Source organism: Gossypium arboreum, chromosome 7 (assembly GCF_025698485.1).
Source record: "Gossypium arboreum isolate Shixiya-1 chromosome 7, ASM2569848v2, whole genome shotgun sequence".
Lineage (NCBI taxonomy): Eukaryota > Viridiplantae > Streptophyta > Magnoliopsida > Malvales > Malvaceae > Gossypium > Gossypium arboreum.
In genome coordinates, this window is record NC_069076.1 from 94,935,187 (window position 1) to 94,953,084 (window position 17,898).

Here is a 17,898-nt window from a genome sequence, read left to right on the forward strand (position 1 = left end):
CCTTTCCCTCTTCACCGTTTAGCCATTCCTTGCTTAAAGAACCTTATTCTACCCTTACAAAAATTTCACCTCAAAAACACTCTCAATCGGCAGCCATTTCTCATACTCGACTCCGGCATTCCTCCCCTATCAGGTAAACATTTTTGCTTCTTCTTCCTTCACATCATCTTCCTTCATCATCTTATCTTGAACTTTGTCTTTTGCCTTTTCATTTTTGTTTTATGGTTAAACGGTGTGTTCCTTACTGATTCATCAAAAGAAACAATGGCAGAGCCTTGAAGAAGTAGAGTATCTCGACATTCTCACTAAAACCGGTAAAAAAATCGGCTTTTCCAAGCCCAGGCATGTCCCTTCATTCTTGTCCATTTCTAGATTATCTGTTTTTGATCTTTCAACATAAAGGATTACTTTACAACCTTTATTAAAAACCTTTTGGTATTAAAAAAATTCTCAAGCTTTTTGTATTTTAAAATTATTTTGTCTTGCTAATAAACTTAAATGTCAATGCTTTTAGGGTAGGAGAGACACCCCTCCCTCAAATTCCTGCAAAATTCCTAAGGATAAAGTAAGTTTTTAGAATAGCTCATTATATATTCTTCTTTTTGGCTGAAGATTGGAAATTTTTATCTGTTGTGTGAACACGATGATTCTGATCTATTGGCTTCCTCTTTTTTTTTATACCATAATCTCCTAGTATATGGCTTGGCATACATAAACCGATTTAGAGACTCTTAAAGGAATTCAATAAATAATACATGTTGGAGTCTATAAAGTCCTAAGCATAGACAACTTGGAGTCACAAAGGAAATGTTTAAAGGATAGTGAGAGTAGGATACAGTCTATAAGGGTTGTCATGATACATGAGGAACCTATTAGATGATGAGCTTAGGTTCCCTTTAGTGGTTTGGTATGTTATAACTAGCTAAACCACTTATATTAAGTTATTTCAACTATAGATGCATACTTCTGTCGATTTTTGTGCCTTTTTCCCTCTCTTCTATACTGCATGTCAAGTTTACATTTTGATTCTGCCATGAGTCTATGACCAAGTTTTCACTGAGAATTGGAAACTAAATGATGGTTCCTTTTGTTTTCGCTTAAGATATGTTCCATAACCAATCTGGTTAAAATATTTTGGTAAGTGTTGCTACAAAAACTTAAAATTTGAACTTATTATTTTATTTTTGAAGTGGTAGAATGATCCATATTCAGTTATTACTAAAAAAAATTCTTGTCCATTTTTGGATTGCCTGGTTGGTACCTCTTTCTTTTAACTGGCTGAGCTTGAGCTGGTGGGTTACTAAATGAAATTAAAATCATGTCAAAGGTGTTGTATGTATCATCATATATCTATTCTTTCTTTGAAATTAAAATGAATTTCCCACATTATACTCTGTCTCGTTTGTTTAAGAATAAAATCTGTATAGGTTATATTTTGATCATTTATTTTTCCACAGTAGGGTGAAATATAAAATTAAGATTTTATTGTTAAATGAGCATAGTGTTAAATGAATCTTAAATAATATGAGCAGATTATATTGTTAATTGAGCACTTGTGGACGGAGAGCGTTTGGGATAAAATTGCATCCCTTGAAGATATATAATTTTATTGGTATTTTCAATACCCTGTAACAAGTTGCTCCTACCTCTAAGAAGCTTTGAATCAGTTACAGAGTTTTTTTTTTTAATTTTAATGAAAAAAAAAAGCAATAGACCCCTAAACCAGCAAACTTTATGGAAGTTCCAATATATTACTAAAAATTGAGTTGGTTCCAAAAGCAACTGTGATTAAAAATTAGACAAAGATGTTCATAATTAAAGACATTTCTTTTCTTATATTTTTGGGTCTGTGATAGTTATTTAATTGGATTTGGACTGTTATTTTTCTATTCATAGATATATATAGCCTTTGACTTTGACATTGAAATTGACATGCATTACATTTTATGCTTAATCCACATGGGAAAGAAACACTTTTGTTTTCTGTTTCTATAAAATTGTGCTAGTATGTTAGGTTTTGATTATTTATGAACAATTTATATTCGAGATTTATAGTTGTCCTTCTCAATAATGTTATTTTCAAAGTTTAAACATGAATCTTTTTGTTGAGAGTGTGATGTACCTTACTATTGTACTCAACTATTTATTACTGATTTTATTATTTTATTTACTTTTAATAAAAATAACTTTAACATAAAAGTTATATTTTGATCTTCCTTTTCTTTAAAAACTAATTTTTTGTTGATACATAAAAAAGTCATCATCAGCCTAAAATCTTTTATTATGTTCATTTAAAGAGAATATTAGGTGCTCAATAGAATATAAAACACAGTAGAAAAATATTGCACCAAAGCGAAAGCAAAATCAGTATAGGTTATAAAAATTATGAATTGAGTTATAGAAATGTATTTTATTAAAATTGTGAATTAAGTTATACATATATATATATGTGAAACAATTATATATATATTAGTACTCTATTATTTCATATCTTTGTTATGGAATATTATTTATAAAATATCTAAAAATAATGATCTTTTTCATGATTCAAAAGTTTACACTAATGTACTTTATTTTATTACTTATATCATTGTTATAAAATTTTCAATTCCATATTTATACATGCAGAATATTGCTTATAAATCTCAAATGACTACATGTGAAATATTTATAACGTTTCAATGACTACATGTCAAATGTTATAAGTGATTTAACAATTATAAGTGAAAGAGTATAAGAATTGAGTTATGTTTCTTAGTTATTAAAAGTTGTGCCTCTCAAACTTATTTGAATAATTATATTTATTATTAAAAGATTTGAGTATTCAAATAAACATTTATTTGGATAATTGTATTTATATAAATAAATATCAAATTCTTTGAAAATAAGATCAAATTTCAGTTGCAACGAACTTTGAAACTTCGAAAATGATATTACTATTATACACTACTAAATGCTTGATAAATTATTTACTTATACATAAGCAAATATATTGTAACGCCCCAATTTTTGGGAATTCTGTGAATGTTGATAAAATTTCATGCTTTGATTTTGTCATTTGTGAGTGAAATTATGAAATAGGACCTATGTGAAAATGTTTGAAAATGCGATAGGCTAAATTGAAGTGGCCAAATAAATAGGAGTGCAAAATAGGAGGATTTGCATGATAAACCTCCCATTTTACATGAAGTGGCCAGCCATCATGTTGTTGTAGACAAAATGTGCACTTGATATCCATAATTTATGGTACAAATTGATACAAATTGATAATAGGTTAGGTAAATATTCCATGATAATAGGTTAGGTAAATGTTCCATGATAATGGGTTAGGTAAATGTTTCATGATAATGGGTTAGGTAAATGTTTCATGATAAGAATTTCATGTCTTTTGTATTAAAGAATTAAATGGATGAAATATGAAGTTTTATTAAAAGAAAAAGGGGTGAAAAGAACAAAGTTTTGTCCATCTTTGTTCATCATAGCTGAAAGTTAGAGAAGAGAAAGGAGAGGAGAAAGCTCTTGAGTATTCGGTCATTAGGAGGAGGAAAATTGAAGGTAAGTTCTTGGTACCTTGCTTTTATTTTGAGGTTCATGAGTTCTTCTTGATTCTACCTTAACTCTTGAAGTATATTTTGATTTTTGGTTGTGTTGTGAGCATTTGGTCATGAAGGAAATGGTTGTTGTTTCATGTTCTTTTGATGAAAAATGGAAGATATGTGAAGTTGAGCCAAACAAATGAGCATGCATGTGCCTTAGATGCTAAAGGGAAATCGGCTAACATGTTGTGCTTTAAAATGATGAAATGGAGATTATGCTTAAGTAAAATCATAAGATATGTGATGATTGATTGGTGATATACATGTTTAAATAACAAGCATGCAAGTTAGGTGTGAAAGAGTGATTTGGTAATAAATCTGCTTGAGACAGCAGCAGTAACGTGACTTTGGAAAATCACCATAAATTGTGGGAGATGAATTAGAAGCTGAATAAATTATGTAATTAAAGCTTAATGATTCTAGTTTCAAATGAAATAAACTAGAACATATTTTGAATTCTGTACAATGAGAAATTTGATTCGTAATGAAGAGTGGTCAGATTAGTCAAACAGTGAAACATGGGAAACTTTGAGAAAAATCTGGTATTTATTGGCTAAACCAAAAATTCTGAAAATTTTATGTATAGAAGATATATGAGTCTATTTTCAGGGAAAATTAACGTCACTTGATTTGGAGTTTCGTAGCTTCAGTTATAAATGATTTAGTGACTGTTGCTCAGGAAGACAGCTTGCAGTGAAATTATGATTATGTGGTAAACATTGACAAAAATTTGTTAATGAGTTGCTTATTAATTTCTTATAAGCTCACTATGATCTGTAGGTGTGGTTGGCCGAATATTGTAAGGGGTTAATATGTAGTTTGTATTTGAATAGTTAGATTAAAGTGTTAGTAATCCAATTGTAGGCGGTTCATGTGTGGATCTCGTCAACATATCGTCGCAAACAGGTGTGTAACTAACACCCTCTTTCTTAGTCTAGATCAACAAAAGTCGAAAAGCGAAATGCCGAAAACCGGTATTTTGTAGATTTGCAGTGTCTGCGAATGCTCGTGAGGTAAATCGATTAATCTTTTGGTAAGCTGCAATGTTTGGACTGCAAAGTGCATGATTTACGTGCCCTCGATATTTTTGGGCTTAATGGGCCAAAATTGGAATGATGGGCCAATCGGCCCAATTCAGTAAGAACCCTCGGTAGTGATTCTGTTAGTACGTGAAAGGTAGGAATATGCATGAAAACCCTAAAATGGATAAATTACTGAAATACCTTTAAAAGTGGAAATTTTACGTTTTACCCTGAGAGATAAATTACCAAATACCCTAGGGTTAAATTGACCTAAATGCATGTTTGATCGTTGTTATTTACTGCATGCCATGTTGTTATTATCGATGCATGGACTGGGATATTGACGGAGGAAGTACTGAAAGTGGCTTGTCCACGTCTTGGAGGCTTTGCCTCAATTCTTGATAATCGAGCAGCAAGGCCAAGCTGTGGAGTGTTAAATTTGGGTGGGTTGAGCTATTCCCCACATGGAGTGTATGGCTGGTACGGGTGGAGTGTAGTGGTTGGTGGGTTGAGTAGTCTCCCCAAATGGGCTTGCATATGTTTACTGATGTTGCATGTATTTTGAAATGGGCCTATGGGCCATACTGTTATCTGAATAAGGGGCTAAGGCCCAGTTTATTGTAATCTGAAAAGGGCTCTGGCCCAGTACCACTGTTACTTGAATGGGCTTAGGCCCAATGGGCTTGAGCTGACTTGGGCTTTGAATGGGTTTTCCTTACACACTGAGTTTCCCCAAACTCACCCCTTCTTTAACCTTGCAGGTGAGTCTTGATGTGGGTGACTTGGAGCCGGAGGGGATTCAGAGTGGCCATTGTGAACACTTTTGGGTTTGAAAAAGAGACTGGTTTTCTTAAGTTATTTTTAATTACTATTTAAGTTTTGGGTTGTAATAAGGCCATTTTAACTTTATTTTCTTCTTTGATTTTCTGAGATTATATTATTTTAAACAACTTTAAATTGATGGATAATAATAATTCAAATGGGCTAGACTTAGGCACGATTTCAAAACGATATTTTTAAATAACACGATGACACGAATATTCAATTTACCAAAGATAACCACTCAAAGAAATTTCAACTTGTTATAACCAAGTGTGGCAATGGATGTGGACATGTCTAGGATTGGATCCAATCGAGAGCTTGGTACTTAGCGACCTTTATGGCTCACCTCCTCTGTTATGGATACCTACGGTGCCCGGCTTCCATTCACTTGGTTAGTTTGACAAAATTCGGCTTTTTTTTAAAACACTAAAAAAGGAACACGGGTTTTTGACTTCAAAGTGGCATGTCGGATTTGGCCTTAACGTCTGGGCCGGGTTTGGGGTGCTACATATATTTTTAAATAGACTTATCCTATTTATTAATATGTATTGTTCATTTTTTCTTTGACAGTTTGTTATTGCTTCCTTTTCTTATTTGGCTTGTTTGATTGCTTCCTCACCTAAAGTTGAGCATCTTGTATTCATTGAATCACTGTAAGTTCTTTGGCAATTAAATTCTTTGATTTTGTTTTACTATTATTGAAATTAGTATTGGAGAAATGTGACCCTTTTATTACGATTTGAAGATATGTAACACTTTAATATCTTGCAGTAATGGCTCGTCTGCCTTTAATAGTACAAAATGAGAGGCGTAAAAGAATTGGTCTTGCTATTAAAATATGGTTGCAAATGTGTACAGTTGCGAGTTGGTTCTTAGTTGCAATGGGTGCCATTCATAGCCTACATATGTATAGACCAAGGGTTAGATCCTATATTTTAGATTTTTATGCAAAACGAGATTATGTGAAAAGACTTGTATATGCTAGTGACGAGACGTGTATTGAACAAGTTAGGATGAATAGAACTGTTTTTTTTAAACTATGTGAGATGTTACAAACTTTAGGAGAATTGAAGTCGTCAAGGAACATACTTGTTGATGAGCAAGTGACAATGTTTTTACATATCATTTCTCATCACCTTAAAAATCGAGTTATCAAGCATCACTTTAGTAGGTCTGGGGAAACTGTTAGCAGATCATTTCACAATGTTTTAAATGCTGTCATACGCTTATAAGATGTGTTATTTAAAAAGGCAGAGCTAATTACAGCTAATTCTATAGACCCAAGGTGGAAATGGTTTAAGGTATTGGAGTGAGTTCTATATATAGCTCGTATATAATTTAGTACATTTGGATTTAAATATAGTATTCTAACTTGAGATTTTATACATGTGATGTAGAATTGCTTAGGTGCTTTAGATGGAACCCACATCAAGATTAGGGTTCCAACAGTTGATAAACCTAGATATCGAACGCGAAAAGGTGACATAGCAACAAATATGTTAGGTGTTTGTACACCTAATATGCAATTTGTTTATGTTCTTCCTGGTTGGGAAGGTTCTGTTGCTGATGGACGAGTTCTTCGAGATGCCATTAGTAGGAGACATGGACTAAAAGTTCCTCATGGTAAAATGCAAAAATTAGAGGAATTGGAATTAATTTTTAAAATCATACTTTTTTGGGAAATTAACCATGACAAATAGTTTCTTTTTATAGGTTGTTATTATCTTGTTGATACTGGATACACAAATTGTGAGGGATTTCTTGCTCCTTTTAGAGGACAAAGATATCATTTGAATGAGTGGCGTCAGGGTTACCAACCAAGTACTTCGGAAGAATTTTTCAATATGAAACATGCTTCAGCGCGTAATGTTATTGAAAGATGTTTTGGGTTAGTAAAACTTAGATGGGGAATACTTAGGAGTCCATCATTTTATCCTGTAAGGGTGCACAATAGAATTATTATTGCATGTTGTTTGCTCCATAATTTTATTCGAACCTATATGAGTCTAGATCCTATTGAAGAGGAGTTGGGAGAAGGATTATCTAGTAATGTGATAGATGACGATGAACCGAATATCATAAATATTCATCCGTCGGATGCATGGGCTACTTGGAAGATGGAACTAGCCAACCAAATGTTCGATGAATGGAAAGCATCTAGAAATTAGTTAGGTTTAGGGCAAAAATAGTAAACATTTAAGTTGTTTATTTATTTCACATATCTAGTTTATGAAACTTTGGTGGTGTTTGAATTTTTTTTTTTTTGTATTGTACTAGACTTGTTGAATGATAATTTATTTTCTTTTGATTCATCATGTGTTATAATTTTATAAAGTGTTGACCTTTTGATGCATAATATTGAACTTAATTTTCATTTGCGTTTTTTCTTAAGATAGTTATGTCAGGTTTTTCCCAATCAAGTGTTTCTTCCCAAAATTCTCGAGGAACCAAAAGGAAATGGGTTCCAGAAGAAGATGCTGCGTTGGTTACTTGTATGGTCGACTTGCACATTGCCGGAACCTTTAATGCGGATACGAGATTCAAAGCCGGCTATTTAAATGAGTTAGAAAAAATGTTAGAAAAAGTTTTACCCAATGCCATGTTGAAGGCTAAACCTAATCTTGAATCGAGGATTAGGATGTTGAAAAGGGAATGGTCAATCGTTTATGACATGCTTAGTGGAAAAAAACAATAGCGGCTTTGGTTGGGATGAGTATAGGCAGCTTGTTGTTGCTGAAGATGCAGTGTGGAACTCATATCTAAATGTAAGAATTATTTTAATTCTTTATTATCTTATTTTGTCAAAACTTATATCTAATATGAACTTCTCAGTTTTATAGAGTCATAAAGAAGCAGCTCAATTCAGACATTGGAGTTTCCCTTATTATGACCAACTTACTACCATCTACGCAAAAGATCGAGCCACTGGAAAAGATGCTCAAACAGCTGCTGATATTATTGAAGAAATAAATGCTGAGGATATAGCTGCTACAAATACTCATGAAGAAAGAAACGATTTCTATGGATCCGAAGCTGATGTTTCTTTGGATGACATGGATCTTTCAGCTACACAACCGCAACCAGAACCGCAACCAGCTAAAAACCAAGGTGATTCTGCATTTTCAAAGAAGAAAAAAAAGATTTTTGATGCAAGTAATTTTTCTACTTCATTTAATGATGTTGCCGCTTTATTGGCGGAAAATATACGGACCGTTGGCCTTGAAATTAGTAAGAGTATTGCATCCGAGGTGGTAATTCAACAAAGGTTAGAAATGACCATTCAAGAAAGTGCTCTGAAATTATACTCAACATTATGTGAACTGGAAGGTTTAACTGAGGATGAACGCTATCGAGCATTGAGCGAAATTCCAGATCATCCAGCGCAAATGTTCATTTTCTTTAGTTTACCTTCTGCTGTGCGATTGGAATGGGTCAGAAGATTTCTTGCTGACCATTAAAAATCATGGTTATGTTGATATTTTGGTAACTTTTCATGTTTGTAATATTTGGATGGTATAATGACATGATAGAATGTCATTACAAATGATTTAATTTTTTGATGTTGTAAAATTTTAAAACATATGGATTATGACATATAAACTAATGAAATCATGTAACTTTTGTTAATATATAAATACTATGCTTGGAGGTGAAATATAATTCTCAAATTATTTATTACTTTTTAGCAATGAGTTATTTCTTACTTCTAATATTTAATTATTTTTATTGTAGAATAATTAAATTATTTGTTTCGATAATGATATTTTAGCACATTAAATATGTATTGCAGTCTAAAAATAATAAATTAGATTATATATTTTTATAGTATTATATATTTTGATTTTTAATTCATATAATAATTATATTAAGAATGTTATTAAATTATATTTTTTATTAAATTTTATTTAATAATAATTATGTTAAAATATGGTTAAACTATTTATTATTTTTATTAAATTATTTTCAATAATAATCTTATTAAAATTTAATAACAATAACAATAATCATTTACATTAAAAAAAATTCTGCTAAGGATATTCTGGTCATTTTAGTTTTTTTTCTTATGCTATTATAACATCATTCCATTCAACCAAACACAAGAATACTATTACAGTTCTATTCTATTCCATTCAACCAAACAGTTAAATTACTTATTACAGTTCTATTCCATTATAGCTCTATTCAATTATAGCCCTATTTCATTACAACTAACCAAACGTACTGTAAAACTGGAATTGACTTACTTAGTTGAATGTGATGTGATATGATGTGATGTAAGAATAAAATTGAGCAATTTTAAATTTTCTATTTTTTAAGATATTTGTTGGAGTTAACCTAATAATTAATTTTTTATATTTTATAAATTTATTAAAAATTAAATATTAACTGTAAATTTTAAAACTATTTTATATTTAAAATAAAAATTATCATTCAATCAGGAATAAAGATAAGAGAGATTAACTTTATAAAAGAGAGTAATAATAGTAAAATTTAAGGTCCCAACTCCCAAAGGCAAAGGCAATGTCGTCCTATTAGTCTATCCATTCAGTCTTATCTTATCCATTTAATGCCACCAATTGGCTTGTTTACCACATGCACATTTGAAGTGTGCCCACTACGCCTACACAATTTTAAGCCGCGTATCCTGCTGTCCTTCTCTTTGAATTTATTTCTTCAAATTGACAGCTTGTCAATCAATCATTTTATTTCTCATTTATAAATTATTTTCTATTTTTTACACCATGTATTCCATCAATTACGATATAAAATACAACCCCAAAATATTTAATGAGACATCAACTTCAAAACTTTACTGCTCTAACTAAAGAAGTTTAAGTTTTATTTGTCTAATTATAAGCATTTTTTGGTTAGATTAGGCAATTTTTGTCATATTGAAATTTAGTTTTTTTAAAATTAATTTCTAAATTTGACAATTATATTTATATTAGGATCTGAATTTCATAATTATTCTTATATTAATACCTTAATTTTAAATGTGTTAAAAAAATCAAAAATTATCTTGGACCAAAAGTTCAGATTTCAATATAAAAATAATTTTAAAAATTAAGTCATAAAAAAATTTAAACTCTTATATAAAAACAACTGTCAAGTCTTAATTTAAACAAAAAAAATAAAGTAAGAATATTTATTAAGTTGAAATTATTTTTAATATTTTATTATAAGTGTGTCGTTGGAGCCTCGATAAAGGCACAATTCCTGTCAGAAAGACTCTGCCACGATAATTATAGTAGAAAAATTAGAAACATTGGTTGTACGTCAATCGTTCTAACCACAAGAGTGTCAAGCTATTTATTTATTTATATTTAAAATTAATATTTTAGGACAACTAAAAGGTTGAATTTTAGGTGTAATAATAAGAAATATTATACATTCAGAAAAAAACGAAATTTAAATACTTAAAATTAATATTGTTAAAAAGTTTAATTCTGTGAAGGTTTTATAAAGCATAAAATAAAAAAATTAAATTATTTTTAGGGGTTAATTTATTTAAAAGATTCATTTTCAAGTATATTTATGAAAATGAGCCGATTATATAATTATTTATCGAAAAGGACTTTTTTTGCAAAATACACCTATGTGGCCGCGTTTAAGGGAGAAAATGCTACCAAAGCACGCCTCTTAGGGCGCTTTTTGTCACGTCAACAAAACGCTTCCACATAAGCACGTTTTGCTGATGTGGCAAAAAACGCTCCCTCAGGGGCGCGCTTTGTTGGTATTTTTTCAAACTCAACGGCTAATTTTTTTTTAACGTTGGGGGGTCGAATAGTAAAAAAAATATAAAAATCCCCCTCTTATTATTTCACACATAGTTTCTTCACAATTTAGCAAAAAATCTCTACAATTCCTCCCTTACGCTCTCAAATTTCTCATTAAATTTCTCAAAGCTCTTTATAATTAGTTATTTACTTTATTTTTTTTCTAAATTAGTATTACTTTTTTATAATTTCAAAAATATTTGATTGTGTTAGCAATGGCCGGAGAATTAATTCGTCTCGATTATAAACATATTTCCATCGAACAAATGAAAATGGTAACGGTTTATTTTAAAATTTGAATATTATTTAATTTTTTTCATTTATGTAATTTTAATTAATTTTAATTTTTGAATATTATTTAATATATTTTTTCATTTATGTAATTTTAATTAATTTGTATTTTATAATTTTTTTATAACAGTCTGTAGATCGGATGTTACAATTTATATTCGTAATATGCCTAGTCCACCATCATCGTTGATAGAAAATTACTTAAGGGAAGCGGGTTTTTGGCACGCGGCCACTATAGGCCGAGGGTACAAGTTGAACCCGAAACTCATCAGCGCGTTAATAGAGAGGTGGAGACCGAAGATGCACACATTCCATTTTCCATGCGGAGAGTGTACTATCATTTTGGAGAAAGTCCAGTTACAATTAGGATTGCCAGTAAATGGGGCCGCACTCACTAGGTCCGTTCAATTTGCTGATTGGGGTGCCATATGCTATGATCTTTTGAATACGATTCCGGATAATATTTACAAAGGTCGGATCGAGATGGGCTGGTTACTAGACACATTCTCGGAGTTGGGGAATGATTCGACTGAAGTAGAAAGAATACGATATGCTCGGGCATACATCCTTAATATGATTGGAGGTTATCTGATGTCGGACTTGTCATGAAACCTCATACATCTAAGGTGGCTACTGAAACTCGTTGATTTTAGAGTAGCTGGAGAACTTTGTTAGGAGTCTACAGTGTTGGCAACATTGTACTAAAAGATATGCGAGGCAACGCCACCAAATAAAGCCAAAATTGAAGGTTGCCTATCACTATTACAATCATGGGCTCGGTTTCGCTTTCCATTTTTACGTCCTCGAGTGAACTACCCATATACATTCCCGCTCATAACGAGGTAAAATTTTTATTTGATTTTACAATTATTTCATAAATTTAAAATAAAATTGTATGTTAAAAATTTATTTAATTAGGTGGAACAATCCGGCGAATTATGTTGGAATACCTATCGCTCTTAAATATATACGGCTTCTATTAGACCAACAGTCGAAAGTGCAAGTAAGTATTAAATAAAATATATATATAAAATAGTCGTTTCATATTTAGTATTTAGTATTATGTATATAACTAATATTTTTATCCTGTTCATATAGTTTCAATGGACAGCATACGAGGATCCGACAATACAGGCTGTAATTCTAGAAGAATTCTTTCAAAATCTGAACATTTGGCATGTTAAGGTCCCATTGGTCAACTATGCTATTGTCAAAATGCACCAGACGGATAGAGTGTTGCGACAATTTAGATTCCAAAAATTAATTCCTGAGGAACTTGAGGTGCTCGATGACTAGCACAGAATCGACTTACGGCAAAAAAATACGAATTGGTCGATATTCTGGTCACAATATATCAAAATTTGGGAAAATCGGTATGATCATATACCTGATCGTGAACCGATCATCGTCCCAAAGTTAGCATGCACCCCAGATTACATCCCATGGTTTAGGATCCATGGCAAGCCATATTTGTTGTCGGAAGAGCAGAGGCGTCGGTAAATCCGTGTGGAAAGAGAACGACGGCTTTAAATTCAAGGAGAAGGGATGACGGCACGGACCCATCAATAACGGCCGCACAATCACCAGGCCTAATGCCTCAACCAACGACACCCCACATCATAGCCCATTCAGATTATGCCAAGTGCATATCCTAACTCTTATATGTTTCCTTCTCCCAGTCCTATGCCAGGTTGGAATGCATGGTCTCGGTGCATCTCTTTTCCCTATGACTCTGACTCAATCGATGATATATAGGCCATCTTCGTTGGAGGGATCGCAGGAGGCACCGTCGGCGAGCTCATCTCATTACCATTCTTCATTGCCTTATGGGATTCAAACACCTCCATCGTGGGTGATGCAAACACCTCCATATTCTTTATTCTATTAAGGTGGGTCATCCTCCCAACAACCACAACCCTCACCGGAGTAACCACAACCAACCAAGAAGGAATCCAACGCGTAACCGTTGTCCACCCCCATGTGGCACTGATTCTGACTGGCATATACATTGATTTTTTTAATATATTTGTAGAAGATATTTCTATATTGTTTCATTTAATAAAAAAGAAGTTGTTTCTAATATTTTAATAGTAAAATAATTTTCTATTTTTAATAAAATATAAGTTCTTTTGAATAAGATGGATTAGAAATAATGCATCATCGTTTCATAACAGCAATTATCAACTATTTCGGTTTGGACATGATCGAATTATATGACCTGGGTTCCTACACCATCCACACAACTTCTGTTGGTTCGTTCTTTCCCAGATATCCATATTATTACGTATTCTACTCGAGTAAAGTTGACCTTTTGGTTTGCAACACAATTCTCTATCTGGTAACAACTTAAACGAAACAAGTGATACAGACAACCACTTACGTTCATATAGGATCGGTGGGAATACGTGTCTTTGCACATTGTTCATTTATTCTATTTTGTACACTTCGTCGACATATCTCATAGGATCTAAACGGAGATTCTGACAAGCTACAATTACATTAGCTTATGGATAACGAAGTGGCGCCAAACGTCCCACAGTCGCAAGTTCTATTTATCAGATGTACACGATATTGCCCGCCGGTAATACATTGGCTCAGTCTGTCAAACCCCGTCACATGAAACCAGAGGTTGTCGCGATCGTGACACACAATGTGTATCGTGTTGGCCCGCGCCGTGTTAACTTTTTGCAATACCTTCCGTAACCATACATGGCATCCCTGCATTTTGCCTTTATAACTTGTTGTTCGCTTTAGAAATAATGTCGTCAAACAAAAATATGTCTCTCGCACAATTAAGATTATCGGGAAATGGCACATTCTTTTTAAAACAGAATTTATGCATTCAGTCAGGTTTGTGGTCATATGACCATATCGTAGGTCGCCGTCATATGCTTATGTCTACTGTTCGAAAGGTATGTTACAGAGGTAGTCTGCGCCTTGCTCGTTAACTAAACGCAAATTCCCCAACATCTCATGAAAACAATCCTTATTGATCTCGTACCCTGCCAATATAAGTTGACAGCAAAAATTATATATCAATATTCCATTCAGAATAAATTGAATATTACAACCAAAAGTATATTAATAGAGATTAAATACCCATATTGGTCACTTGCTTTTGTTCAGTCATAGGCTGATATTGCCCGTAGTAGTTGGACGCAACGTGCCTTAGACAATATTGATGGTGTGTGCAATCCCATAGGCTTCTATGTTGCTCAATTGCGATTAGTATTCCGTGCCCCGGTCCGATATAACGTAGATATCAAGTTAGGAGTATATATGCCTCTTTAACCTAGAAAGAAAGAAATCCTAGTCATCAGCTGACTCTTTCGATGTTATTGCAAACGCAATTGGAAGGATTCTCCCACCGCCATCCTATGCCACAGCTAGCAATAGCTGAATGTTATATCTACCATACATAAAGGTACCGTCAGTTTGTACCAATGGCTTGCAGTACACAAATGCGTCCCGACATTGCTTAAAGCTTCAGAATAAACATTTGAATACTTGGTATCCACGGAGCAATCGGTCGTTGTAGTATGCAGGGACCATTTCAAGGTCTGTTATGCAACATGGGATGTACCTCTCCAGCACCTGACACCACTGCCAAACCTTATTATATGAAGCGTCCCACTCACTATGTATCTTTTCCAACACATTTTGCTTAGTTATCCAAGCCTTGCGGTAAGAAGGCGTGTACCTCAATTGGCTACGAATACTGGCAATTATGCATGACATAGAAGTCTTAGGATCTGCCTTCAACATTGGTAGTATTAAGCTAGCTATCATGCCTGAATCCATCTTGGGATGATCTTGTGAAACACCTGTCAACGAAGTATGTTAAATAATACAACATTAAGTAATAACATTATTATTCAAAACCCTAAACACCTAGAGATACTATACTGGTAACACAGGTATGTAGACCGTTGTACTTTTTTATCTCCCACAAGCCTGTATTTTTCCTAAAAGAAGTCGTGATTTTTCATGAACACGTATCGTCTTGCACTGCACACTTGGCCTCGAACTTTTGGAATTTGGATTTAACCACATTGTAGTTAACCCTATGATTTATGCTATGTTATTTCAAAGCACTAAGAAAACTATCCTTACTGGAAAACTCCTTACCAACTTCCAAATCACTTGAATCCAATGTCGAACTTGTATGGTCACGCGTTCTGTATGGTAGATTTAAAAACTCCAACATATCATCCACTGATATATCGACATTATGCATGTGGGCTGGAGGCGAGTACTCCATGAATCGTAGATCTTCTTCTTCTTCATTTGAACCCCTTTTAACGTCTTCAGATTCGGATAGAACAGGCCCCGGTTCAGAAAATAATACAACTTCTGCACCATCGGGGTCGGGCTCTCAAGGTGGATCCACATCAGACTCATCATTATCTGCAACATACGAGGTCCCCTCGCTGGTGGACGTCATAGGGAGTATATCATCTGTAACATCCTATTTTTGAGTCAAATCAAAATAGTAGTTTCAAGACCATAAATATGAGGTAAAAATATTATTTTAATATTATTTTGGTTTTACATCATGTTATTTGATATGTGTGAAAATTTCATGAATTAATTTTATCGTTTAATTAGTCAATTTAAGAAAAAGGACTAAATCGCGTAAAATGTAAAAGTTACATTCTACTTGTTAAAGGTGTTAAATAGTTATGGTTTGTTAAATATAAGGTCCTTATGTTGATATTAGACCATTTGAAATGTTGGTGGACAATATTAGACATCCGTTATATGATTTTATAAGTTTATAACAAAGGTTAATATTGGTCTTGGATAATTAAAAGTTAAATTAATAAAACAAAAAGAAATTATATTCATATTATCATCTTCCACCACTAAAAATTTGTGTTTGGAGAAGCCATTGAAGCTTTCTAAGGTTCAGCTATTGCATGGTCTAATTGGTGAGTAATTTTTACTCGGTTTTTTATGATTTCTATGTTTTTGTAATCGTTGCAGCTTAATCTAGCTAGCTCGTACCTTTAATTTTGAAATTGATAAAGATTTTGAGAGTTTCCATTGTTAAATCTATGAGTTCTTTGATGTTTAATGATGAAATAGGAAAGCTTGATGATAGATTTTACTGTACGTTTGGTTGGCTGTAATGGAATAGGGCTGTAATGGAATAGAGCTGTAATGGAATAGAGCTATAATAAGTAATTCAACTGTTTGGTTGAATGGAATAGAACTGTAATAATATTCTTATGTTTGGTTGAATGGAATGATGTTGTAATAGCATAAGGAAAAAAAACTAAAATGACCAGAATACCCTTAGCAGAATTTTTTTTAAGGTAGATGATTATTGTTATTGTTATTAAATTTTAATAAGATTATTATTAAAAATAATTTAATACAAATAATAAATAGTTTAACCATATTTTAACATAATTATTATTAAATATAATTTAATAAAAAATATAATTTAATAACATTCTTAATATAATTATTATTATATGAATTAAAAATCAAAATATATAATACTATAAAATATATATAATCTACTTTATTATTTTTAAACGCAATACATATTTAATGTGTTAAAATATCATTATTGAAACAAATAATTTAATTATTCTACAATAAAAATAATTAAATATTAGAAGTAATAAATAACTCATTGCTAAAAAAATAAATAACTTGAGAATTATATTTCACATCCAAGCATAATATTCATATATTAACAAAAGTTACATGATTTCATTAGTTTATATGTCATAATCCATATGTTTTAAAATTTTACAACATCAAAAGTTACATCATTGTAATGACATTCTATCATGTCATTATACCATTCAAATATTACAAACACAAAAATTTACCAAAATATCAACACAGCCATGATTTTTAATGGTCAGCAAGAAATCTTCTGACCCATTCCAATCGCACAGCAGAAGGTAAACTAAAGAAAATGAGCATTTGCGTTGGATGATCTAGAATTTTGCTCAATGCTCGATAGCGTTCATCCTCAGTTAAACCTTCCACTTCACATAATGTTGGATATAATTTCAGAGCACTTTCTTGAATGGTCATTTCTGACTTTTGTTGAATTACCACTTCAGATGCAATACTCTTACTGATTTCAAGGCCAACGGTTTGTATGTTTTCCGCTAATAAAGCGGCAGCATCATTAAATGAAGTAGAAAAATGACTTGCATCAGAAATCTTTTTTTTCTTCTTTGAAAATGCAGAATCACTTTGGTTTCTAGCTGGTTGCGGTTCTAGTTACGGTTGTGTAGCTGAAAGATCCATGTCATCCAAAGAAACATCAACTTCGGATCCATGAAAATCGTTTCTTTCTTCATGAGTATTTGTAGCAGTTACATCCTTAGCATTTATTTCTTCAATAATATCAGCAGCTGTTTG

At 32.3% G+C, this 17,898-nt stretch overlaps 1 protein-coding gene and 1 long non-coding RNA gene across 2 annotated transcripts; both read left to right on the top strand.

Annotated features, from left to right (window-relative positions):
* Positions 1-3,365: 3,365 nt before the first annotated feature.
* Positions 3,366-5,592, top strand: LOC128295549 (uncharacterized). Its single transcript, XR_008286052.1, has 3 exons — positions 3,366-3,555; positions 4,461-4,502; positions 5,380-5,592. It is a non-coding gene; the product is annotated as an uncharacterized LOC128295549 (long non-coding RNA).
* Positions 5,593-11,673: 6,081 nt separating this feature from the next.
* On the top strand, positions 11,674-12,117 carry LOC108477043 (protein MAINTENANCE OF MERISTEMS-like). Its single transcript, XM_017779470.1, has one exon. The coding sequence runs from the start codon at positions 11,674-11,676 to the stop codon at positions 12,115-12,117; it is 444 nt and encodes a 147-aa protein (XP_017634959.1).
* Positions 12,118-17,898: the final 5,781 nt, after the last annotated feature.